Consider the following 26,083-nt stretch of genomic DNA (forward strand, 5'->3'; position numbering starts at 1 on the left):
TAGAGCAGATGAATACGTGGCTGGAGAGATGGTACAGGAGGGAGGGCTTTAGATTCCTGGGGCATTGGGACCGTTTCTGGGGGAGGTGGGACCTGTACAAGTTGGATGGGTTACATCTGAACAGGAATGGGACCAGCATCCTCGCAGGTGGTTTGCTAATGCTGATGGGGTGGATTTAAACTAAATTAGCAGGGCGATAGGACCCTGAAAAGTAGTTCAGAGGGGAGAGAAGCTGAGATGGAATTAGAAGTTAAAATGCTGGTAAGTGAGTGTGGAAGGCAGATGAAACATAGGCTAGATAAGAAAGAAGTGAGTTTAGCAAGGCTAAATGGAATATATTTTAATGCAAGGAGCCTGAGGAATAGGACAGACGAGCTGAGAGCACAGATAGACACATGGGAAATGATATCATAGCTATGACTGAGACTTGGCTAAAAGAAGGGCAGGATTGGCAGCTCAACATTCCTGGTTATAGGTTGTTCAGATGAGATAGAGGGGGAGGGGATCGCAATATTGATGAAGGAATCAATTATAGCAGTGAGGAGGGATGATATCTTGGAAGGATCATCAAATGGACCTAATATTTGGAAATGAGCCCAGATAGGTGGAAGGCGTATCAGTAGGGGAGCATTTTGGAAATAGATTACTCAAAGTTAGATTTAGGATAGTTATGGGAAAGGATAAGGTTGGGCCGGGAATAAAAGTTCTAAACTGGGGAAAGGCTAATTTTACTAAGAAGAGATACGATTTGGCCCAAGTGGACTGGGTGGGAGCAGCTACTTTTGCAGGTAAAACTGTGTCAGAGCAGTGGGAGGCATTCAAGGAGGAAATAGAGAGTACAGGACAAATATGTTTCTGTAAAGACAAAGTAGGGGACCAAGTCTGGGGAACCCTGGATGTCAAGGGACATAAAGGTTAGGATTAAGGAAAAAAGAGAAGCTTATGGCAGATACCGAGGGATCAATGTGGCAGAGTCCCTAGACGAGTATAAAAAGTGCAGGGAGGAACTTTTAAAAGGAAATTAGGAAAGCTGAGAGTGCATGAGAAAGCATTGGTGGGTAGAATAAAGGAAAATCCAAAGGGGTTTTTTAAATATAAAAAGAGGAAGAGAATAACTAGGGAAAGAGTAGGGCCAATTAGGGACCACAGAGGTAATCTGTATGTGGACAAGGAAGACGTGGGTACAGTCCTCAATGAATACTTTGCATTGGTCTTCACAATGGAAAAGGGCAATACAGGTATACACATCAGGGTGGAGGACTGTGAAATATTAGAGGAAATTAACATAGAGGGAGAGGAGGTACTAGCGGGTTTAGCGGCCTTAAAAGTGGATAAATCCGCAGGCCCAGATGAGATGTACCCTAGGCTGTTGAGGGAGGCGAGGGAAGAGGTATCAGGAGCCCTGGCTGTAATTTCAAATTCTCTCTGATCACAGGTGAGGTGCCAGAGGACTGCTAATGTTTCCCATTATTAAAAATAGGAGGAAGGGATAGACCAGGAAATTACAGGCCAGTCAGTCTAACCTCGGTGGTGGGGAAGTTACTAGAAAGAATTCTGAGGGATAGAATATATTTGCACTTGGAGAGACGTGGATTAATCAGGGATAGTCAACATGGATTTGTTAAGGAAAGGTCATGTTTGACAAATTTGATAGAATTTTTTGAGGTAACCAGGAGTGTTGATGATGGTAATGCATTTGATGTGGCCTACATGGACTTTGGTAAGGCTTTTGATAAGGTGCCTAATGGCAGACTGGTCAAGAGAGTAAGAGCCCATGGGATCGAAGACAAAGTGGCACATTGGATCCAAAATTGGCTGAGAGGCAGGAAACAGAGTTTCTGTGACTGGAAGTCTGTTTCCAGTGGGGCTCTGCATAGCTCGGTGCTGGGGTCCTTGCTGTTTGTGGTGTACATAAATGATTTGGACTTAAATGTCAGGGGCATGATCAAGAATTTCGCGGATGACATGGAAATTGGTCGGATGGTGTATAGTGAGGAGGAAAGCCGTAAACTGCAGGAGAATATCAATGAACTGGTCAGGTGGGCAGAGCAGTGGCAAATGGAATTCAACCCGAAAAGTGTGAGGTAATGCACTTGGGGAGGGCTAACAAGGCAAGGGATTACGCTGTGAATGGTAGGACCCTGGAAAGTACTGAAGATCAAAGGGACCTTGGCGTGCATATCCACAGATCCCTGAAGGTAGCAGGGCAGGTAGATAAGGTGGAAAATGGGATACTTCCTTTGTTGGCCGAGGCATAGAACACCATAGCAGAGAGGTTATGCTGGAACTGTATAAAATGCTGGTTAGGCCACGACTGGAGTACTGCGTGCAGTTCTAGTCACCACATTATAGGAAGGATGTGATTGCATTGGAGAGGGTGCAGAGGAGATTTACCAGGATGCTGCCTGGGCTGGAAGGTCTGAGCTTTGAGGAAAGATTAGATAGGCGTGGGTTGTTTTCCTTGGAGCAGCAAAGGTTGAGAGGGGACTTGATAGAGGTGTATAAGATTATGAGGGGCATAGAAAGGGTGGATAGGAAGGCATTTTTTCTATTAGTGGAGGGCTCAATAACTAAGGGGCATAGATTTAAGGTAAGAGGTAGAAGGCTAAGAGGGGAGTTGAGGAGAAACCTTTTCACCCAGAGGGTAGTGGGAGTCTGGAACTCACTGCCTGAAAGGGTGGTTGAGTCAGAAACTCTTGTAACATCTAATAAGTATTTAGATATTCACTTGTGTTGCCATAACCTCCAGGGCTAAGGGCCAAACACTGGAAAATGGGATTAGTGTAGTCAGATCTTTGTTGACTGGCATGGAAGCGATGGGCTAAATGGCCTCCTTTTTGTGCTGTAGACATATGAGTCTATTTTCAACCACTCTTTGCAGGTGAAGCCAGCTTGGCTCCATCGTCCTGTATGTCCACGTGTACTTCTGAATTTCTCGGGCACTATGTTGGTTACATCCAGTTTGATTCTCTCTTTTTGTATTGCAATGTTGCCTCTTTACATTTCCCTTTTGCTCTGGCCTGATGCAGACATAGTGGTAGGTCAAAAGTTGTGATTTTTCCACAGTTGAATCTCCAATCTCTAGTTGCCTTACGGGAAAGGTATGAAGACTAGGAATCAGGAAGTTATGGAAAATCAGAGCTTGAGTCACTGTTGGTTTGAATTGTTTGGTCACATTGAAACAGTCATTTCATGGGTATCTTTGACAGAAACATGGGAATTGTTGTCGTTCTTACAATGAGACTGGTGCCTGAGGACAAAAGAGTGGCAGTTTCTCATTCTGTCTCATCTCCCAGTGATAGGTTGATTGATTGTAATTTTTCATCCCAATGGAGTCCTGAAACCTCGGAATTCCTGCACGGAAAGGAGAACTTCCCGATGGTGTTGGTGTTCTTTTAATTTTTGTTCTGAACCTTGATGTAAAAAAAATCAACAATCTTTCGAACTGAAAATACTGTCATGTGAGTGCATATTGAAAACTCTCATGTTGCAATTCGGATTTTCTTTACTTGAAGTTACAGCTGACAGATTGCAAACTTTCGCACTGTAAAGTTTTCAAGAAATTTGCATTTTCTGTGTGATTTCTTCACTTTTATTACTGTGTGAATGGGGCTGATGTGGATTTGCTCTGTTGAGTTTCCAGGTGACCCCATTGATACTAAGACTACACAAATCATCGTGCTACTTTTTGCTTAAAAGAGGATATGAAAGTTTTCCTTTGTCTTCTTCTTCTATAACTATATAGATTTTCTTTCAAGATATTTTCCTCCTTTGGCTGAGCAAGCATGGCATTCATACCCAGACTTCTACTCATCATGCTGTTAGGACACCAACTACTCAAGGTGTAAAACAGCAGCCTGGTGATGACCTGTCTGTTTTAATTCCTAACTGTACCTATGACAGGGAATTTGATGGCACAGGGAATGGAACCTGAGTATCTACCCCAAAACATGTTTTCAGTAGCTTGTTCCAGCATACAGCCACAGCCCTAGCATTACAAAGTTTGCAGAAGCTCTGTTTACTTCATTCCAACTATCTGTAACTAAATTTTGTTATAATGTGTGGTTTTTAATTGTTTTTTTATTGATTCAAATCCTTCAATATATTGGAAATGATTTCCATAGATGTGTAAATCTCTTGGCATCACTGGTATCTAATTGTAGAATAAGGTATCCTGGTAAATTTCTTCTCAAATGTCACTGATTTATGGTTTTCATGGAAAATTGATGGAATCAAGGAATTCAATCTCAAATACTGGTAAAAAAAAATTCTGTATTTCATATATAATAAAGGTTTAGTTTGATTTCTTAAGTCATCATAAATTTGTGTACCAGATTCTCTTCAATTGAAAGCATTAATAATAAGTTTGATTTTTTCCCCCTAGGTCTTCATATAATTTTTACTCTAGATGAAGTGAATTTTATACAAAATCTTGTATTTTATACTGAAGTGGCCTACAAAGTTGCAGTGAGTATTGGGATATCCTGAGCCTTCTGTTTTTAATTTACAATGTCCCTGGAAAATATCATTGTGGTTCTCCTAAATCTTATGGTAAGAGATTTAGAGAGAACATTGAGTAGCTATTCTCTGCCACTTTTATATGCTTGCTTTTATATAATTTTGCTACAAGGTATGTAGGTTCATAGCAGTTATGCACTGTATCATAATGTGGTAATTGTTATGGCACGGCTGATAGTAAATGCCGAGCTGCCCAAATCCCAGAGGGAAACTCAAAATAGCTGCCAAAATTTCTTTTTTGCGCTTTGTATAGTATGAGGAAAGGTTCTGAAATCAAGAAATGATGTCCCTGACTACTTGTAGTGATTTTATAGTAGTGTAGACATTTATTAAGAGAAAAAAAGCAATTACACTTAAGCTCAAGAATGGTTTCACACACTAAACATTACTTTAAAACAGTTCCACAGGACCTTAACTACCCTTAGAGCTAACTTTCCCCTTTTATGTTCAGCAACTATCCTTATAGATTTCAAAATCTAGAGAATTCCAGTAATTTTTTACCATAAGTGCCTTTTTTTCCCATGGGGTGGCCTCTGAGGCTGACAGCAACTGGGTCTTCAGGTCTGGCATTGTCCACACTGTCTTCTGGGAGTTCTGATCAGCTATCCTGCTGTATTCTAGGAGATCTAAGCAGCTACCCCCACCTAAGCTTCAGTATTTCCTTAAATGCGTTCTTTCCCTTTGATCTCTCTATTGTATCAACCAGTCTCTCCAGAAGTACTTTCTTCCCAGAATTGATTAGAGACTTCTTTACTTTAGCTGTTAGGTTTAAAAAAAGTAAACTTTTCCTATTTTTACCTTTATTTACTTACACCTTTTTGTAATCTGCATATATCCCCCTTTGAACTAAAACAACTCAAGTCAAAATTATTCCTGCTATTGTTTTATGTAAAACTCTGATTGAAGTGCCCCTTGGTTCATTAACATATCAAAACCACTTCTTACTGTTGGTTTTAGACTCTTGCAGTCACTTTGACTTTTACTCCAATTACCATATTAACAAACCCCCAACAGCCTGTCTTCCAGTACGTCAGAAATATGACAGTGATATTACCAGACGAAAAAATATTACAATTTCTTGTTTTCTTGACATAATGTATAGGTTCACATCCAAAATTCTACACGTGTCTGCTGCTTGTGTCAGAAACCAAGTGGATGCAGGATGTTCCCCTAGCTTTGGAAACAGTGAAGGAGAAAATTTAACATTGTTGCATTTTTTTTTTACATAAAATGAGCCACTGCTAAATTTGTGGGATTATTTCTGTTGCTCCTTGGGCCTCCTAGTTCAGCCATTTGATGAAAACGTGCCATCTGTGATGCACCCAAAGATGAACCACAATGAATTTAGCTTCCAGTCTTTTTATGGTGGCTTTGATGGTAAAGTTAGCAAATGTACGGAACGAGTTTAAAATTTCCACTTTTTCCCTTACAAAATATGGATGGGGGTGTTTTTTTTTAAATTGCATGATAGGTAATCTGGAGAACTCCTTTAATAATCAGTTAAGTAAACTGTAGCATTACGGTTCCATTATTTAGGTCAATTGGTAAGTGCATTGCTTTGTACTTGAGCCATTAAGACTAGAATGTCCCAGGTATGTTCTCTGGTCTGTGAGTTAGCTGATCTCAGCCAGGGTTGGCCTGAGCACAAAGAGATTTAAATTATTTTTTATTTTTACTACAGCCATTAGATGATGTTGAATGCTTACAGTTCTGTGCTTCTTGATATTTGTTTTTCTTTCATTATGTTGTAGTGTCTTCTCTGCCTTTCACATCCAGAGATAGAGATCGTGTACATGTATTTTCTTTTTCTTGTCACGTTTGTCTGGGGTGAGCCTTTGGCTTAATGGGAGCATTGCTGCCTTTGAGTCAGAAGGCTCAGGCTTAGAAGCTCGCTCCATGCAGACAGTATGGGTAGACAATCAGCAGGATATTCACATCGGGTGGTTGTAGATGGACCCCTTCATGCCACATGGTTATGGCTATGGAGGAAACGTTCATGTCACGAGCAGCCTATCAGGCAGTTAATCATCTTGCGATTCCTTATCAAAGGAAGGAATGTGATGACACAAAAATAGTTGCTGCTTGTTTTTGTATGTCTTCCTAATTGTCTCTCACTGTCTCTGGTATGTATGAGTGTCCCCTTCCTCCTCTTAGACATTTTTTTGAGTGCTTGTCCCACATGGTGATTATTACACTTTATGCTGACACGTGTTGCTTTCTTTTTGTGGCAGGATTTTGGCATGTGGGAACGTGGTGACAAGACAAACACGGGAATTCCAGAGCTCAATGCCAGCTCTGTAGGTATGGCCAAAGTAAGTGTCAAATTGTGTTTTAAAACACCTGTTGTGGGGATGGAGGGGAAAAGCAATGGAACTGGATCATGCAGTGTGTTAGCATACTTGTTTTTGACCTTTTGAACCTGGACTTGAATCTGACCCAAGCTTGTGGGATGAAAGCCACCTTTCTCTGTCAGCTGCAAGGATCCCATGTGACATGGGGTTCAACAGCCCCAATCAAATTCCTTGTGTGTAGAGATTCTCACAGAATTGTGTTTACATTATTTGTCTTGTTCAGAAAAGCCAGTTAACTGGGGAAAAAAAAACATTTTATGCTATTCTTGAGTTTGGGACAAGTGGAAGTCGCTTTAATCTGCATTTGAGTGTAATAAGATGCTCCGGGTGCCAAAAAATGGAAAGAGGGTGAAATTTCTTTTGAGCATATAAGCACGCAATAACTTGCTGGAATATTTTCTTAAAATTGCATTTTAAGTGTGGTCTGAAACGAAAACCATATTTCTTATCACAGGCAGCTCTTGAGGCACTTGATGAATTGGACCTCTTTGGTGCTAAAGGAGGCCCCAGATCAGTTATTCATGTCCTGGCTGATGAAGTACAGCTTTGTCAAGTAAGATCTAAACAAAGATGCTGCAATTAAACTTGTGCTGTGGTGGCACTGTATTCTGGTAAAAATGCAATATACTCAGTAGAATTTTAATTATATCAAGATATACAGATTTATCCATGTAATACAAAATTTTGTACCTGGCATGTTTGAAGTGCACAAGGCATTTTTATTAGTTTAAATTTTATAGCCATCAGTCCAAACATTAAACATTATATCATATGCCTTTAATTTTTTTTGTTGCAATATACTTTGTGGTATAAAACTCCAACTGTTAAACACAAACAACATATCTTTGCCTTAGCTGTGCTACCAGAAATACTGTATATCATATTGGAAAAACAAATAACCTATGCACATGTTTACTCTGCATGCGTAAATATATCTATTTTCTATATTAAATTCAGCATGTGGGTTGTGCATTTCACATTAGGAAGAACATTGCTTCCACGAATAAATCCATTTTGGTACCTGTAGTGCTAATTGCACCACTAGGTGGTGCTGTTGGGGGTTTTCAGTGTTTTGCACTTGTCAGATTTACACACATTTGCTGTCACACACAGCAGGATCAAGATATGCTTTTTAAAAAAAAAACTTAGTTAAAAAAACTCAGCTTTTGGTACAGGGTTTGTAAAATTATTTTTATAACTTTTCCAATTTAGACTTCATTTCTGGTAATCTACCCATAATTCTCCCTGCGGCCACCAATATCAATTAACTATTAAAAACAAAAACAGAATTACCTGGAAAAACTCAGCAGGTCTGGCAGCATCGGCGGAGAAGAAATCAGTTAACGTTTCGAGCCTTCATGGCCTATTAAGTTTGCTTCAGCTAACCCGGGAGCTGTCATGCTCCCTCTCTCCATGATTCCTACACCCTTTCTTTAATATTAATGACTATTCTTTCTGAATTCTCGGCATCCTGCCCTGCCTCCATGACAGCAATCCTTATTAGCATATGCCCCAAAGTGCTCATCTTTCCTGAGCAAGTTATTACTGCAAAACATTAAAATGGAGACCACTGCGTACCAGCAGTGTGTTCAATAATAAACCTGATCAATGGTCCTCCAAGTCCCCCTCATCAATTACTTGTGCCTGAAAACCTACATTGGCTTCTGGTCTGGCAACACCTTAACTTTAAAATTCTCATTCTTATTTTCAAATCTCGCCATGGTCTTGTACCTCTGTAACCTCAAGAATTCTATAATTGGAGGACTGAGACCTCGGAATGTTGTAGGATTGGAGGAGGTTACAGAGATAAGGAGAGGTGCGGCTATTGAGGGATTTAAAAAGAAGGATGAAAAATTTAAAATTGAGGTGTTGCCGGACTGCAGCAAATGTAGGTTAGAGAGTACAGGGACAATGAGTGAACAGGACTTTGTGCAAGTTAGGATACAGACAGTAGAGTTTTGGAGGAGTTCAAATTTATAGGGGGGTGGGGAGGTGGAAGATGGGAGGTAGGCCAGGACGGCATTGGAATAGTTAAGTCTAGACAGAACAAAGAGATGAGGGTTTTAGCAGCAGTTGAGCTGAGGCATGGGCAGAAATGAGTGATGTATGGAGATGAAAGCAGATGGCCTTGGTGATGGAGCAATTCCGAGGTTGGAGCTTATCTCGGAGTCAGCTAGGATGAAAAGGTTGTACACAGTCTGGTTCAGCCTTGGATAGTGACCAGGAAGAGGGATGACCAGGAGTCGGCGGCTAAGGAACTGAGTTTCTGTAGGGGACCTAAAACAATAACTTCAGTCTTCCTAATATTTAGTTGGATGAAATTCCTATTGATCTGGGACTGATTATGAGACACGTAGTGTAACAAATCAGAGACAGTTGTGTGGGGGTGTTAGAGGTGGTAGAGTAGGTGCCGTCAGTGTACGTGTGGAACATTATGGGCAGGATCTTCCCCCTGTCCGGGGGGGGCGGTTGTGCGGGAGCAGGCGCGAGCGGGCAGGTTCCCGAGGGGGCGCGCTGCCATTTTACGTGGGCAGGCCAATTAAAGCTATACGCTCCCTGTGCAGGCGGTGGGGGAGGGGAATTCCCTGAGCTGGGAGCATGCTCTTTTGCGCATACACGCGAAAGAGCGCACAGATCTCCCTGAGGCAAAGTGCTGCCTCAGGGAGAATGGCTCAGGTTTGAAAGTTTCAATAAAGAAGGGGGAAAAAAATTACTAACATGTCCACTCATGTGCCACTGTCACATGAGCTGGGACATGTCAATTTCTTTTACTTAAACATTTTATAAAAATTTTACTAACCTCATGAAACCTCATCCCGCCCGTGGATGAGGTTTCATGTTTCTTCAGAAGCCCACCTGGGCTCCCGGCCTGCCCGCCAACCTTAAGGTTGGACAGGCAGGTCCATTAATCATGTTAATTACTTTTTTAATAGCCTTAATAGGCCTTTGACAGTTCGGTGGGCACGCGGCCGAACTGAAAATCTAAATGACATGGGGTGACGTCACCCTGCATCATTTCATGCGTTGGCGAGTGGGCCTCGCCTCCCTGCTCACTGAACAGAAGATTCTGCCCTATGTTGCATTTTCAAATGATGTCACTGAGGGGCATCACGTAGACACAGAATTGGAGGATGCCAAGGATAAATCTTTGGGGGACATCAAAAGTAATGGTGCAGGATCAGGAAGAGAAGCCACTGCAAGTGATTTCCTGGTTACTATTTGATAGATCAGAATGGCAGTCCTACCCAGCTGAATGGCAGAAAAGAGCCCGGGGCAGGGGAGAAAGAGAGCAGAATGGTGTGGAGGGAGAATGGTGTGATCAACCGTGTCAAAGGCTGCAGAGAAATTGTGAAGGATGAGGAGGGATAGTTTGCCATGTTCACATCAAATAGGGTATTATTTGTGGCTTTGATCATAGAATCATAGAATGGTTACAGCACAGAAGGGAGCCATTTGGCCCATCATGTCTGTGCAAGAGCAACTCACCTTTTCCAACTCCCTGACTTTTTATAAAAGCAAAATACTGCGGATGCTGGGGATCTGAAATAAAAACAGAAAGTGCTGGAAAAACTCAACAGGCCTGGCAGTACCTGTGGAGAGAGAACGTTTTGAGTCTAATATGACTCACCTTTGGAATCGAAGACTTTTCCCTGTGCGACTGCAAATTTTCACTTTTCAGATAATAATCCAGATCCCTTTTGAAGGCCTCGATCGAATCTGCTTCCACCACACTCTCAGGCAGTGCATTCCAGATCTTAATCATTCGCTGCGTCTTAATTTTATTCCTCATGTCATTATTGCTTTTACATACAAGTGGTGGTCAGAGAGACCCTTGGTTTAATGTCTCATCCGAAAGACAGGACCTTCAGCACTGCAGGCCTCCCTCAACATTATACTGAGGTGTCAACTTGGGTTATGTGCCCAGGTCTCTGGAGTGAGACTTAAACCCACAACCTTCTTGTTCCAAGGTGAAAGTGCCATCACTGAACCAAGGTCTAGAGCATTACAAATATATCTTGAGGTCTATATATCAGTATCAATAGGTTTTGATTTTTTTCCTTGATTCAGTTATGTGCTACATTACTTCAGTATGTTTTACCTTATTCATGGCAATGATTGAGCAACCGTTTGGTTTAGGGTGCAGTAAAAGCCAGGTAATAATCGCAAATTGTATTCCTGGCTCCAGACTATGAGCAAGTACACAGTTGTTATTTATTTCCATGCATAAACGTAATAATTGTTTTGTTTCAATATTTTTGCTGATGAAAATATGTGTGTATTTTATTTCAGTCTATTCTACATTCAATGTTACCTAGGGCATCAACATCCAAAGAGATTGATGCTGGTCTCCTCTCCATCATCTCCTACCCAGCTTTTGCAGTCGAGAATATTGAACTTGTAGAGTTAACTAAACAAGAGATCATTACAAAGCTTCAGGTAGGTCTTTTTCCCAGTTTGCTCCCTCTTCTGTTAAGACTGACTTGTGCTGGGGTACAATTCCATAGAAGCTGGCAGCTTTCTGATAGCATTCTAAGTGGCCATTCTTCCATAGCCTCGATAGTCAGCATCAGTGTATGGTTTGACAATGAGGCAAATTTCAGCTCAGTGCAATTTTGTCACTTGCACTCCCATTGTGGTATCAATGGTTAAGAATAAGGTATGAAAACCCTTGCTAATTGCCTTGTTTCTTCTCCCGACCTGGGAGACACTTGGGTAAGTTGGAGTGGCACTATCACTATTCTGGCTGAGATGGGCTAACTCTTATAGACTAGGGATTGCTGCTTGCAGCTCGCTGTACTGCAGGGGTGGGGAACCACCCCCAGCCCGTGAGCTGGATGTGGCCCATTGCACTTTTGCAAAGGCCCACCATGAGATTTCAAAATCTGGCCCCACCCCATCCCACGTTCTGCACTCTGGGCCAGCAGCCGCCATGTCCTGATGCTTGAGCCTTGGCTGCAGACACCAGAGGGCCCTGGCTGCGGGGAGAGAGCGAGGCCTGAGGCCCGGGAACAGGAGTGCAGGGCAGGGATGGGAAGCCCCGGCTGCCAGCCGGGTGGTGAAGTGTGAGTAATCCGGGGCAGGGGAGAAAGAGAGCAGGAAACCCGGCTCCATCACCAGTTCACCCACTCTCTTCCTTCCAGCACCATTGGTGTCCCAGGACAGAGGCACAGCCCCTGTTTACTGAGGAAGAGGCCCAGACTACAGGAGCAGGTGCAGCCTCGGACTGGGAGTTGGCCAGAGTCACTGTCCTGCGCTGGTTTGGGGGTGAGTCAAAGTTGGAAAGGAGGGAGAAAGACAGGTAGACAGAGTGGGAATCGGAGAGAGAGGGGCAGACGGAGTGGGAGAATCGGGGGAGTGGGGGGAGAGGGACAGAGAGCGGGAATCGGAGGGGGTGGGGGAGAGGGACAGAGAGCGGGAATCGGAGTGTTTGGGGGGTGGGGTGGGGGGGGGGGGGGGGTGGGAGAGGGACAGAGAGTAGGAATCAGAGGGAGGGAGACAGAGACCGAGAGTGGGAATTGGAGGGAGAGAGGGAGAAGTGGTCAGAGAGAGGGACGGACAGACAGACAAGGAAGAAAAGTCAGTTGCGAGTTGCAACATCATCAGTGCCAGCAGATATAACAAGGCTCATTAAGGAAGTGCAAACTCAGCCATTGCATTAAAGCGGTGGGTGAGATGAACATTTCTGTATTCTCTCTTTAAAAAAAGTTGGTTTCTATTTGTGTCTGGCCCGCGACTGATTTTGCCCATGTGTGAGTGGCATTTGATAAAAAGGTTCCCCATCTCTGCTGTATTGTGTTGGTCAGCATTCTATAAGACAGTACATTTGCCCACTGAACTCGTGGTCAATGTGAACAAATCTGAAGTATAGCTTGAAAGAGGTTCTTACAGCATGAGATATTTTTGTAATGTAGGGATCTGTCCACAATATTCCACCTACCTGCAGCAGATCTTTATTGAAATTGGGACTTGTGGTATTACTGTTGTTGCTATGTCCAGAGTGGTTAGCCATAGAGAACCTCTAGTAGCAAATTGGGATATAACGTTTTCCCAAAATGCTCAAATTTATTAATAAAAGGCATGTGCTGTCACTTGGTCCCAATTTCCTGCTTTATGGATCATTTTGTTTTGCATTACAGTCCTTCAATTGTCCTTTTTTGAAAGGCATCTCTTGAAGTGAATGAGTTAAAATTTTCTCATCACCAAAATGCCTTCAGCTGATTCTTCTTCTTTCCAATCCTGCTATCAGAACTGATAGAAGAGCTAAGATTAGGAACGCAGTCAGAGAATTTTGGCTGCAAAAACACATTTCCCCATTGTGAAATTGTCGACCACAAGAATGCTGATCAAGTCCAGCTTGTTTCATTTATAACTCACTTCAGGGCTCATGAACCTGATCAAACTGATTGAGTTTGATTGGGCTTAATTTCTGCTCCAAAAACAAACCTGTGATTTAATAGGAAATTGAATGCTCAATTGGTAACCTTAGTACCTGTGAAAATCTGACCTGGCAAGAAGTACCAAACAACACAGAAAACTTCTAATTAATTTAAAATGTTAATTTTTATGTATTTTCCATTTAAAAAGGAATCCTGATGATGCTATGTACTTCAGTACAGTCCCCTGCTTGGTTACACCTGCACAGACCTCAGTACACCTCTTTCACAATGTCCATGATATTCTGGAGTGAGGCAGAAAAACAAAAGTAATCATCTCTTGTTAATGACTCTCTTTTGATAAAGTCTCCCATTACTTCTTCTCTCCCCCTGACTTTGAGCAGTCAGAAGTGATCGTTTTCTTCTCGATACCCTGGTCCATTGTTCCATTACCCCAATTACCCCTTCTCCAGGCACTTTCATATGCAAGCTCAGGGTACAACTACTGTTCCCACCCTCTGACTCTCTCTCTCTGTGTTTCTCTCTCTGATTCCCCCTCTCTGTCTCTCGCTCTCTGATTCCCACTCTCTGTTTATCTCTCTGTGATTCCCACTCTCTGTCTCTCCCTCTCTCTCCGATTCCCACTCTCTCTGTCTCTCTCTCCGATCCCAATCTCTGTCTCTCTCCACCTCCTACCTTCCCTCTGTCTGGAGCCCCAAACGCTTCTTCAAGGTGAAACAGTGATATATTTGTGTACACTATTTCGTATACAGTATTCGCTGCTCACCATGTGGTCTCAACATTTGGAAAATCAAAAGCAGATTGGGTGATTGCTCTGTGGGATACATTCATTCAGTCCTTAAATGTGACCCTGAGCTTCTGATTGCTAACCAGAGGTCCCTCTTTGACCCTCCTATCCTCAGCTTCCTACAATATTCTTGTGAAAGCCAACAGAAGCTCGAGGATCAGCATTTCATTTTTTTTATTCGGCACTTTACGGTTTTTCAGAGTCAACATCGAATTCAACAACTTTCAATGAGATCCACTGACCTACTGGATGGCAGATGCTGGTAATGGTTCTGCTGTTATCATCCACATCTCCACGAGACCCATCTTTTGTTTCTTTACTTGTCCTATAAAAAACTCTTTTGCCTTCACTATACCATAACATATCATGCTTAATCTGTTTCCTGCTATTTAATTCATATTGTGTAGGGTTCTTGGTACTGTTATAGATTATTTCACAACTCTGTTACCTTTTCCAATTTTTTTCTGCTTTCCCATTCCTCCTCTCCTGAAAGCATTGACACCTGTTTGGGTGGATTGTTGCTCTCTGGTGACTCACTGTTCTATATGAGGTGAGATGGTAGTGTTATGGTAATGTCACTGAACTCGTATTCTAGAGGCCCAGACAAATGCCCTGGGGACATAGGTTTGAATCCCACCACGGCAGCTGGTAGAATTTAAATTCAATTAATAAATCTGGAATTGTAATGGTGACCATGAAACTATCATTGATTGTTGTAAAACCCCATCTGGTTCACTAATGTCCTTTAGGGAAAGAAATCTGCAATCCTTACCTGATCTGGCCTACTCCGGATCAATAGCAATGTAGTTGACTCTTAGCTGCCCTCTGAAATAGCCTAGTTAGCTACTCAGTTCAAGGGCAATTAGGGATGAGCAACAAACGCTGCCAGCGACATCCACATCCCATGAAAGAATAAAGAATGTTGCTAGATTATTTTAACATAGAGAACATGTAACAACCACAGAAATACAGGTTACTGTAACTAATGAGTTTTAAGTGTAAAATATTGATCTGTTATTACCTCTGTGACTGATGGTAAAGTATTTCACTGTATTTTTTGTTTTAATTTCATATCTGCTGGATTTACAGTTTGTCAATTTTTCCCTATCTTGTATTTTTCCATTTTTATTTCTGTGGACTGATGCAAAATTACCTTAGCCATGTCCTCTGTCTTCATGCATAGATCCTGTTTATGATTCTTAATCGGCCTCACCCTTTCTTTACTACCCTGTTACTATTTATGTGTCTAGAGAAGGCTTTTGGATTCCATTTTGTTAGCTGCCAGACTCTTCTCATACTCTCTCTTTGCTTCTCTAATTTCCTTTTTCACTTGCCCTCTAAGATTTCTGTATTCTGCCTGGTTCTCACACCCTTTTTCGTTCCTTTTACTCTCTATCTCTTTCGTCATCTAGGGAGCTCTAGCTCACTTTGTCCTACCACTCCTTCTGGGAATGTACCTCAACTGTACTTGAACCATATACTCTTTAAAGGCAGCCCATTGTTTCATTACAGTTGCCTGCCATTCTTTGATTCGAGTTGGACTAGATCTGTTCTCACCCTACTGAAATTGGCCCTCCAATTATGTATTTTTACTCTGAATTGTTTCCTGTCATTTACCACCTTATGAGACTATGACCACTAAATGATCCCTTACTGATACTTGACCCACCTCATTCCCTGGAGCCAGGTCCAGCAATGTCACTTTCGTTGTTGGATTGGAAACGTCCTGATCAAGAAAATTCGACTGGACACACTTCTTTCCTCTCTGAATATCCACCCTCTGTTCTTTACACTCTTACTATCCCAGTCTGTATTCGGATAATTAAAGTATCCCGATATCACTACGCTATAGTTTTAGCAATTGTCCGTAGTTTCCCTGCAAATTTGCTCCTCTAGCTCTTTGCCACTAGCTGGTAGTCTATAGAGTAAACCCATAGTGTAAAGGTATCTCTATTGTTCCTTAACTCTAACCACATAGATTCTGTCTTTGATCCCTCTAGGACATCTCTCTCTAGCAATATTGTAGTATTCACCTTAATCAAAACTGTAATCCCACCTCATTCCTTTCTTCCCCGAACAGCTTGTATCCAAGAATATTTGGTACCTAGTCCTACCCTTTATTGGCCAGGTCTCTGTTATTGCCATAACATCACGTTCTCATATGGCTATCTGCGTCCGCATCTTATTAACCTTATTTACCATGCTTCTTGTGTTTATATGCATGCACTGTAAACCTAATTCAGACCTTATTGCGTTCCCTCTTACTCTGACCCCATCTATTTCTTGCTCTAGTGTTATCTGTGTCTCCCTACCTTTGTGCAGCTTGTTTCTATTTTCTAATGTTTATATCCTGCTTCCCATTCCCCTGCCAACAGCACTAGCAAACAACTTTGGTCCCAGCTCAGGTTCAAGTGCAACTGGAATTGGTTGCACCTCCCCCAGAACCAACCTCGATGTCCCAGGAATCTAAAGCCCTCCCTCCTGCATCAACTCTCCATGCATTCATCTGCTCAAACCTCATATTTTTATACTCCCTAGTGTGTGGCATTGCAAGTAATCTGGAGATTACTACCTTTTGGGGTCCTATTTGCTAGTTTCCTTCTTAGCTCCATTAAATCTGCCTGCGGGACCTCATCCCTCTTCCTCCCTAATGCGATTGGGTACCGATATGGATCACAGCCATACGGTGTTTACCTTGCCCCCTCAAGTGTGCTCTGCAGCAGCCCAGTCATACTCTTGACCATGGCACCAGGGAGGCAACCATCTTGGAATCAAGTCTCTGACCACAGAAGCCACCAACTATAGAACTCCCTATCGCAATTGCTTTCCCAATCTTCTTCCTGCCTCCCTGCATTGCTGAAACATCTCTGGTGCCATGGACTTGACTCTGGCTGTGGTTTCCCAGGGAACGAGCAGTATCTTGGAATTCTCATATAGATCAGGATGCAAATTCAACAGGACTGAGGTGTCCTGCCTTGCCTCTACCTAAACTGTTTATTTAGTTAATCAGATTAAATTATTGTTTAATTGAGCTATAAGTTCTTTGTTAATTAGTTTATGTAGTTTATTAATTTAATAGTAAGCTAGATTCCTAGCTTGAATTTGACATGCCTCCCTAGCTTAACAACAAAACCAAAACTGCAATACTCACCAATCAATCATCTGTCTGCAGAATCACAGAATTGTTACAGTGTAGAAGGAAGCCATGTCGTGTCTGCACCGGTTCTCCGAATGAATAATTCACCTAGTTCCATTCTCCCGCTTGCATCTCGTAACCTTGGCCATTCTTCCTTTTCAGATAACAGTCCAATTCCCTTTTGAATACCTCGATTGAACCTGCCTCTACCATGCTCCCAGGCAATATAATCCAACCCTAACCACCCGTTGCATGAAAAAGCCCTTTCTCATAAGTTTGCTTCTTTTGGCAATGAGTTCAAATCTGTGCCCTATTGTTCTCAATCCTTTCGAGAGTGGGAACAGTTTCTCACTATCTACTCTGTCCAGACCTTTCATGATTTTGAATACCCTTTATTAAATCTACTTCAGCCTTCCCCTCGTCAAGGAAAACAGTCCTAACTTCTCCAATCTATCTTCATAACTGAAGTTCCTCATCCCTGGAAGCATTCTCTTGAATTGCTGTCCTGTGCTGTCAATCTGTGACGTTTTTGTTAACTTTGAAGCTCCGCCTCCCCGTTGCTCTGGGGCCCCCGGCCTGCCCCCTCCCTCGCCAGCCCTCCCCCACCCGCCGTGCTGTCCCCTCCCTTGCCATCCCTCCCTCGCCTTCCCTGGCCTGCCCGCCCTGCCCCCTCATCTGCTTGCCCCGCCCTGGCCCCTCTCTCGATGTTTCTCTCACTTTGACTCCCAAATCACTTTCACTCTCTCCCTCCCTTGCTCCCGACTCTCTCTCTCTCGTTTTTCCTGGCTCCTGGTTCTACTCGCTCTGGTAATCTCTTTCGCCTTGTTGCTGCTATCACCCAGATTAAGATCAGCCAAGTCAACACAGAATGGAAATATACTTGAAATCCTCTGGTTCTTTATGTCTTTATGTGCACTTAGCGCCATTTTCTTTAGGCTCTGGGGATAGTTTATTGCTTTCTGCTCAAACTTAGAAACCAATCACTGCGTAGTGCTGTTGTTGAAATTTACAGTAAATCAATTGCATTAAGTAAGAAATCAAGGTAGTTCTGTGAAAATTGCTGTTCATGTTCAAAGGGAGGTTGAGTGATGCAGCTAATGATAGTTTGAATGTCAGCATTGATCACTTGCCCCTAACTGTTGTTGTGCTTGTCTCCATTACAACAGGGTCGGTATGGTTGCTGCCGGTTTCTTAGAGATGGTTACAAAAATCCAAAAGAGGTATAATGGTTTTTCTTTGAGGTTTTTTAAAACTATTTATTTTTCCAACATTTATACATATTAAGTTACCTGTAACATTAGCGTGATTCATGTACACACATATACAAAAGATAAGTATATTGGTCAGATTTTTGTGGTCAGTAGGGAAGTGACGGCACGTACCACTAAGCTCAAAGAAAGCTGCCCACGAAGATCTAGTGATCTCCTGTATCGTGGATTTCCCCTTTCTTGGCGTTAATTTGAATCTAACACCAAGTCGAGGGGACTTCGGGTTTCCAGCAACAGTGATGTCATCTAACAGGGTAAGCAGCCAATCGCGTGAAGAATTATCACAGACAACGAACCAGGAAATAAAATACATTGATTATCCTTTTTTTAAAATAAATTTTGCAAAGTGTGAAATGAAGATTGAGCTATACACATTAGAAGTTTAGATGTCATTAAAAAAAATTACATTTACAAATGAGTTTTTAATCAAAATGGAACATTACACATATATAAAATATATGTAACATATATATATATATATATATATAGCCATAAGAGGTCACCATTTTAGAATTGTACATTTTGTCCTTATTTTTATAATCCTTCAATTTTTATTTTATTTTCATGGTTAAACCACAAATTATAAAGTGATTGGAGTTGTTTAGAATATGCATTTCTCAGCTGCATTGGCTGAGAAGGTGGGAAATGTAAAATAGCACCACCAATGGTGGAGTGATGTAATTATGTGACAAATTTACATGGGCAGTTTCCGTTACAAACCTAGAAGCGGAATGTGCACTTTGATGGAAGATTTTTAATATAAACAGATTGATACGTTCACAATAAAAAATGAAAGGCAGAATTTTTCGCTGAGCGGGCAGGTGCGCGCCTGACCCGCTCGAATGTGAAACAGCACATGATGACATCGGGCGAGTGTCCTGACGCCATCACGCATTCACAGGATATTTCGTTTGGCGGTTGTGCGCTAAACTCTGAAACACGCCTGCCGACAATTAAGAGGGCAATTAAGCCCATTAACGGCGCAATTAACAGAAATTTTTTGTTACCTGTCCAACGTTATGATTGGCGGGTGGGCGAATCAGCCAGCTGGCCTTTGCATTTTTCAGGAAACCTCATCCATGGGCGGGTGAGATTTCCGTGATAAATTAAAATAAAAATAAATTTCTGTGGATAACATTTTCATTACCTACATTTTCAGGTGACTGATTATGAAGCTTGGACACTTTTTTCCGGTTTCTGTGACCTTTATTTTAGGTTTTTCAGGTCTTCAGCCCCTTGAGGCAGCCCTCTGCCATCAGGGAGCTTTCTGTGAGCGCTCGCCTGCGCCCGTGCTGACTTCAGCGCTGGCCCTCCCACCAACACCCCAGCAGCACTGAGCCTTTCAGCACACGCTTCAGGCTGGCTGGCCAGCCAGCGTGAATTCACGGTCAGCGGTCTGTTTCCTGGATCCGCTGACAGTGCCTGCCCGCCCACTGAACTGAAAATTCTGCCCAAAGTTTTGCATGTCATGGGTTATTTCCCAGGTGGGCAAGTAATTATTCCAAACCCATTGACAATAGTCCTTTCAGGCCATTAGGAGTTATGCACAAATGGCCCAAGATTAAATTGCCCTCTTTAGGAAGAGGGAATAATTAACTTCCAACCAGCACCCTCCTTCGATAGTTCAACTGAGATCAGGAGATTCTCATTCATGGAGTCACTGATGTGAACCTCCACTTTACCAATCTGATGCATTATAGGGATAAAAGCAAAAAACTGCAGATGCTGGAAATCCAAAACAAAAACAAAAATATCTGGAAAAACTCAGCAGGTCTGGCAGCATCTGCGGATAGGAGCACAGTTAACGTTTCATCTCTTCTATTTTTACTTAGTTCTGTTGAAGGGTCATTCGGACTCGAAACGTTAACTGTGCTCCTATCCGCAATTGCTGCCAGACCTGCTGAGTTTTTCCAGGTATTTTTGTTTTTGTGATGCATTACAGGGATTGCTTTGCTCAAGAGTATAGAGCAAGAAACAGCTAACTTTTTTGATATTACAGCTTGGTTCATGCATTGTGTATCATCACTATTTGGGTAGAATTATTTTGTTTCCACTACCTTAGCTAAAAATATTCACCTTAATTTGTTTTTAGGACCCTACCAGGCTTTATTATGAACCTGGAGAACTGAAGTTTTTTGAGAACCTAGAATGTGAATGGCCTTTGTTCTGGACATATATGATACTTGATGGCTTGTTCAATAAGAATACACAGCAGGTAAAAGAAAATGTGAAGTAAATTAACTTAAAATATGTAAATCAAAATATGATTCACTCTTAGACATTAAATTTTAGGGGCAGTACCTAAATTGTCTTTGTTTATTTCCATAAGACTTGATGAATTGTCAGCTCCTGTGATGCAGCTAAAGTATTTTATAATTGGGACATCTTGTTGCCCTGCAGGTGTCTGCCTTAGGCAGCACTTTCACCTCTGAGTCAAAAACTTGTGGGTTCAAGATCCACTCCAGAGATTTGGATGCAGAATCTGGACTGACATTCATTGCTGAATTGAGGTTTTGTTGTGTTGTTGAAGGTGCTTGTCTTTCAAACAAGATTTTAAACTAAAGTTTCATCCACCCTCACAGGTGAATATATATATCCTAAGGCACTATTTGAATAAGTATCCTGGAATATAAGTAAAATTTATCCCTCAAATATCCTCCTCCAATATCTCCCCCAAAAAAAGATTATCTCATTGCTGTTTGCTGTATGCAGATTGGCTAGTGCATTTTGCTAAGTTACAAGAGTGATTATTCTTCAAAACTACTTCATTGAATGTGAGAATGCTTTAGAACATCCCGGGGCCACGAATGGTGCTTTATAAATGCAAGTTATTTATCTACTTCTCAATATACCTTAAAAATCTTTATGAAGCAACCCATTTAACAATGGTGGCATGACTGCCAATGTTGTTGGCTTGCCTGCAATAACTTGAGTTGGGCCCAAAACAGTTAATGTTAGCTTTGTCTTGGACAGATTAGAGAACTTAAGGGCACACTGTTAAAGTATTATCATAGGTTTTTGTTGAAGTGATTGCAGTAAATTTTCACAAAATTAATAAACTGACCGAAAATAGCTGTCAGTACTTGCATTGTGTATTTCGCATATCCGTAACTTTGTTGTATGCTTATGTAATTCATAAACCTAAATTAAACAAACATTATTGCATTGGCCATTAGTGTATTTGAACATGTACTTAATTTCCTATTAGTATTAAGAACCAATAGTTGATCCCATATAGTGTTTCTCAATGCTCTTTTGTGAGGAAGTGGATTATTGCAGTATTAATTACAGCAGGTGAAACAGTGTGATATGTTGGTTGGGTGGGGGAGTTATTTAGGTTGTAATTATTTGTGAGGGGTAGAAGCAATTAAGTGGGTTGGGCAAATGAAAATTGAGTGTAGTGAATGTTGAGAAGGAAGCTTAAAATACAAGAATTAGATCATGAATGGAAGTAGCTTAGTGCTGTGGATCAGCAGAGGAATTTGGGAACACAGGTTCATAAAACATCAAAAATAACACCTCGGTAAGATGAGATTGAAAAATAAAATAAATTAAGTTCTAGGTTTTACAAGATCTATAAAATATAAAAGTCAATAGCAAATGATGAGCCTCCATAAAAGTGTAGTAAGACCTCAGTTAGAGGATTGTGTGGGCACCACACTTAGAGGAAGGGTATTAGACTTTAGAGAGGGTATAACACAGATTCACCATCATCCTGCCTTGTGTGAGAAAATACAAATAAAATGAAGACTGGCTTGGAAATTTAATTTTTCCACCTTTTCTGTTGTATTATTCTATGATCTGACGTTTAGAGCAATGCAAATCACAGAGTGATAGTGAAATATTAACATTACGAATGGTAGAAACTACATGGTAGATAAAAACAGAATTTTCTGTAGTTGACGGTCAAGAACAAGGGGCCCTACATGTAAGAATAAATGTAGATCAGCCAAACATTTTTTTGCAAGGATAGGACCAGTGTTTATCACATAATCTCCTATCAGCGAACATCTATGACTTGGAAAAGAACTATACTTGTTCTTTTGTGTTTTTTCTCATTAAAGGTTGAAGAGTACAGGGAAGCCCTGGATGGAATTCTTGTTAAGCAGGAGGGTGGAATACGTTTACTACCTGAACTTTATGGTGTTCCAGCTGATAAGGTAATTTTAAAATACTTCCTAATGGGTACAGGATATCTAATAGGAATATAGGAACAAGAGCAGGCCACTCAGCCTGTTGAGCCTTCTCTGCCATTCAGTTAGTTCATTGCTGATCATCTACCTCAACACACTTTCCCATGCCATTTTCATATCCTTTCGTGTCATTAGTCTCCATAAATCTATCGACTTCTGTTTTGAAATGCTCAATTATTGAACTTCCACAGCCGTCTGGGATAGAGAATTCCAAAGATCGATCTGAGTGAAGAAATTGCTTCTCATCTCAGCCTTAAATGGCCTACCCCTTATCCTGTGATTATGTTAGCTGGTTTTAGACTCACCAGACAGGGGAAACGTCTTATCTACATTTATGCTGTCATGCCCTGTAAAAATTTTCTAAGTTTCAATGAGCTCTTCATTCTTCCAAATTCAAGGGAATACAGACCCAATCTCCCTAATCTCTCCTCCGAAGACAATCCTACTATCCCAGGGATTAATCTGGTGAACCTCCACTGCACTCCTTCTATGGCAAGTATAACCCTCCTTAGATAATGGAACTGAAACTGTACAAAGTACTCCAGTACAGTCTCACCCTATACAACTGCAGCAAGACATCTTTACTTCTGTACTCAAACCCCCTTGCAATGAAGGCCAACATACTATTTGCCTTCCTAATTGCTTGCTGCACCTGCATGCTAGCTTTTAGTGACTCATGAACAAGGGTACCCAGGTCCCTTTGGATACCCGCACATTCCAACCTCTCACCATTTAGGAAATATTCTGCCTTCGTGTTTTTTCTACCAAAGTGAATAACTTCACACTTATTCACATTATATTCCATCTGCCATGTTCTAGCCTATTCACTTAGCCTGTCCAAGTCCTTCTGAAGCTTCCTTGCATCCTCCTCACAATTTACACTCCCACCCAGTTAGGTGTCATCAGTAAATTTGGAAATATTGCAATTGGTCTCCACATCCAAATCATTTATATAGTTTGTGGACAACTATGGACCTGACACTGATCCTTGCTGTACCCCACTAGTAACAGCCTGCCATCCTGAGAATGATCCACTTATTCCTGCTTTCTGTCTGTTAACCAATTCTCAATCCTGTTATGGCATGGCTTATGGTAATTGCCAAGCTGCCCAAATCCCAATGGGAAACTTGAACAGCTGCTGAAACGGTTTTTGCAATTTGTATAGTACAAGGAAAGGTTCTGAAATCAGGAAATGATGTCCCAGACTACTTGTGATGATTTTATAGTAAAGTAAACATTTATTAAAAGAATAAAGGAAAAAAAACACAGTTGCCTTTAAACACAAGAATGGCTTCACACAATAAGCAGTACTTCAAAACAGTTCCACAGATCTGATCTTAACTACCCTCAGAGCTAACCTTTCCCTTTTCTGTTCAACTATCCTTATTGGTTTTAAAATCTATAGAATTCCAGTCATTTTTACCACACCATGCCTTTTTCCCTTGGGGTGTCCTCTGAGGCTGACAGCAACTGGGTTTTCAGGCCTGGCATTGTTCACACTACCCTCTTGGAGTTCTGCCCGGCTATCCTGCTGTCTCATAGGAGATCTGATCAGCTATCCTGCTGTCTTCTGTGAGATCTGACCAGCTACCCCCTCACATAGGCTTCAGTATTTGCTTAAATGCGTTCCTTCCCTTTGATCTCTCTATTGTTTCAACCAGTTTCTTCAGAAATGCTTTCTTTCCAAAATTGACTAAGTCGTTCTTTACTTTAGCCCTTAGACTTTTAAAAACAAACTTAACCTACCTTTACCTTACATCTTTTACAACCTGCATATATCCCCCTTTGACCCAAAACAACTCGATTCAAAAACATTCCTGTTATTGCTTTATGAAAAACCCTGATTGAAGTTCCTCTTGATTTATTAACATATCAAAACCACTTCTTACTGTTAGACCCTTAGAGTCACTCTAGCTCTTAATCCAATTACAGCCTTACTTCTGGTACATAAGAAAATATGCCAGGGTTATTACCAGAAGAAAAATATTACAATTTCTTGTTTTCTTGACAATCCATACTGGTATATTTCCCCCAATCCCATGCGCTCTAATTTAATTTACAAACCTCCTGTGTCGGACCTTATCAAAAGCCTTCTGAAAATCCAAATGTACCACATTCACTGCTTCTCCTTTATCAATGCTACAAGTAATACCCTCAAAAAACTCAGTTTGTCAAACATGATTTCCCTGTCATAAATCCATGTTGACTGTGCCCAATGTTACCATTCTTCTCTAAATATCCAGTTATCATATCCTTTTTAATAGATTCTAACATTTTCACTGCTACTGACATCAACCTAACAGGTTTGTAGTTCTCCATTCTCACCCTTCCTCCCTTCTTAAATAGTGGGGTTACATTTGCTACTTTCCATTCTGCAGAAAATCTATAGGATTTTGAAAGATAACCACCAATGCATCCACTATCTCTCTAGCCACCTCCTTCAACACTCTGGGATGAAGCTCTTCAGGTCCAGGGGATTTACCAACCTTCAATTCACTTAACTTTTCAAGTACTACCTTTTTACTAATACTAATTTCTTTTAGTTCTTCAGTTTCACTAGTCCCTTGGTCGTCTAGTATTTCTGGAAAATTTTCTGTATCTTCTTGGAGACAGATGCAAAGCAACTGTTTAGTTTCTCTGCCATTTCCCTGCTCTCCACTATAAATTGTCCTCTTCCTACATGCAATGGGCCCACATTTGTCCCAGCTAAGCTTTTCCATTTCACAAACCTGAAGAAGCTTTTACAGGCCACCTTTATGTTCCTTGCTAGTTTGCATTCATATTCTCTACTCCCTTTCTTAATCAGTTTCTTGGTCCTGCTTTGCTGAGTTCTATATTGCTCCCAATCCTTGGGCTTACCACTTTTTCTGGCATCCTTATAAGCTACTTCCTTTGATCTAATGCAATCTTTAACTTATTTCACAATTAACCACAATTGATTTATCTTTTCCTTGGGTGTTTGTGCCTTAGAGGAATGTATATCTGTTACAGACCATGAAGTATTTTTTTTAAATACGAGCCATTGCCTGTCTACCATCAAATTTTTTAGTGTATTTTCCTAATCCACCATAACCAACTTGCCCCTCATACCTTCATAATTTCCTTTCTTCAATTTTAAGACCCCAGTTTCAGAATGAACTGTATTGCATTCAAGCTTAATGCAAAATTCTATCATATTATGGTTGCTATTTCCCAAAGGCTCCTTTTACAGCAAGGTAAGTTAGCCCTTTCTCATTACACAACACTAAATCCAAAATAACATGATGCCTAATTGGCTCCTCAATGTACTGCACCAGAAAGCCATTTTGTACACACTCCAGGAATTCCTCCTCCACAGCATTAATGCTGATTTGGTTAACCCAGCCTATGTGTAAATTGAAGTCGCCCATTATTACTGTATTGCCCATGTTACATGCATCTCTAATTTCCTGATTT

The 26,083-nt window shown here is 41.3% G+C and overlaps 1 protein-coding gene across 5 annotated transcripts in view; it reads left to right on the forward strand.

The window, feature by feature from the left end:
• Positions 1 to 26,083, forward strand: part of phka1a (phosphorylase kinase, alpha 1a (muscle)) — a 112,413-nt gene that overhangs the window by 12,904 nt on the left and 73,426 nt on the right. For all 5 annotated transcript variants that reach the window (XM_078547178.1, XM_078547179.1, XM_078547181.1 and 2 more), the window contains exons 5-11: positions 4,385 to 4,467; positions 6,750 to 6,830; positions 7,324 to 7,422; positions 11,160 to 11,306; positions 18,354 to 18,407; positions 20,548 to 20,670; positions 22,520 to 22,615. In XM_078547178.1, coding sequence (XP_078403304.1) covers positions 4,385 to 4,467; positions 6,750 to 6,830; positions 7,324 to 7,422; positions 11,160 to 11,306; positions 18,354 to 18,407; positions 20,548 to 20,670; positions 22,520 to 22,615 — 683 coding nt within the window. The remainder of the gene's footprint in view (positions 1 to 4,384; positions 4,468 to 6,749; positions 6,831 to 7,323; positions 7,423 to 11,159; positions 11,307 to 18,353; positions 18,408 to 20,547; positions 20,671 to 22,519; positions 22,616 to 26,083) is intronic.

The sequence above is a fragment of the Cetorhinus maximus genome, chromosome 8 (assembly GCF_964194155.1).
Source record: "Cetorhinus maximus chromosome 8, sCetMax3.hap1.1, whole genome shotgun sequence".
Taxonomy (NCBI): Eukaryota; Metazoa; Chordata; class Chondrichthyes; order Lamniformes; family Cetorhinidae; genus Cetorhinus; species Cetorhinus maximus.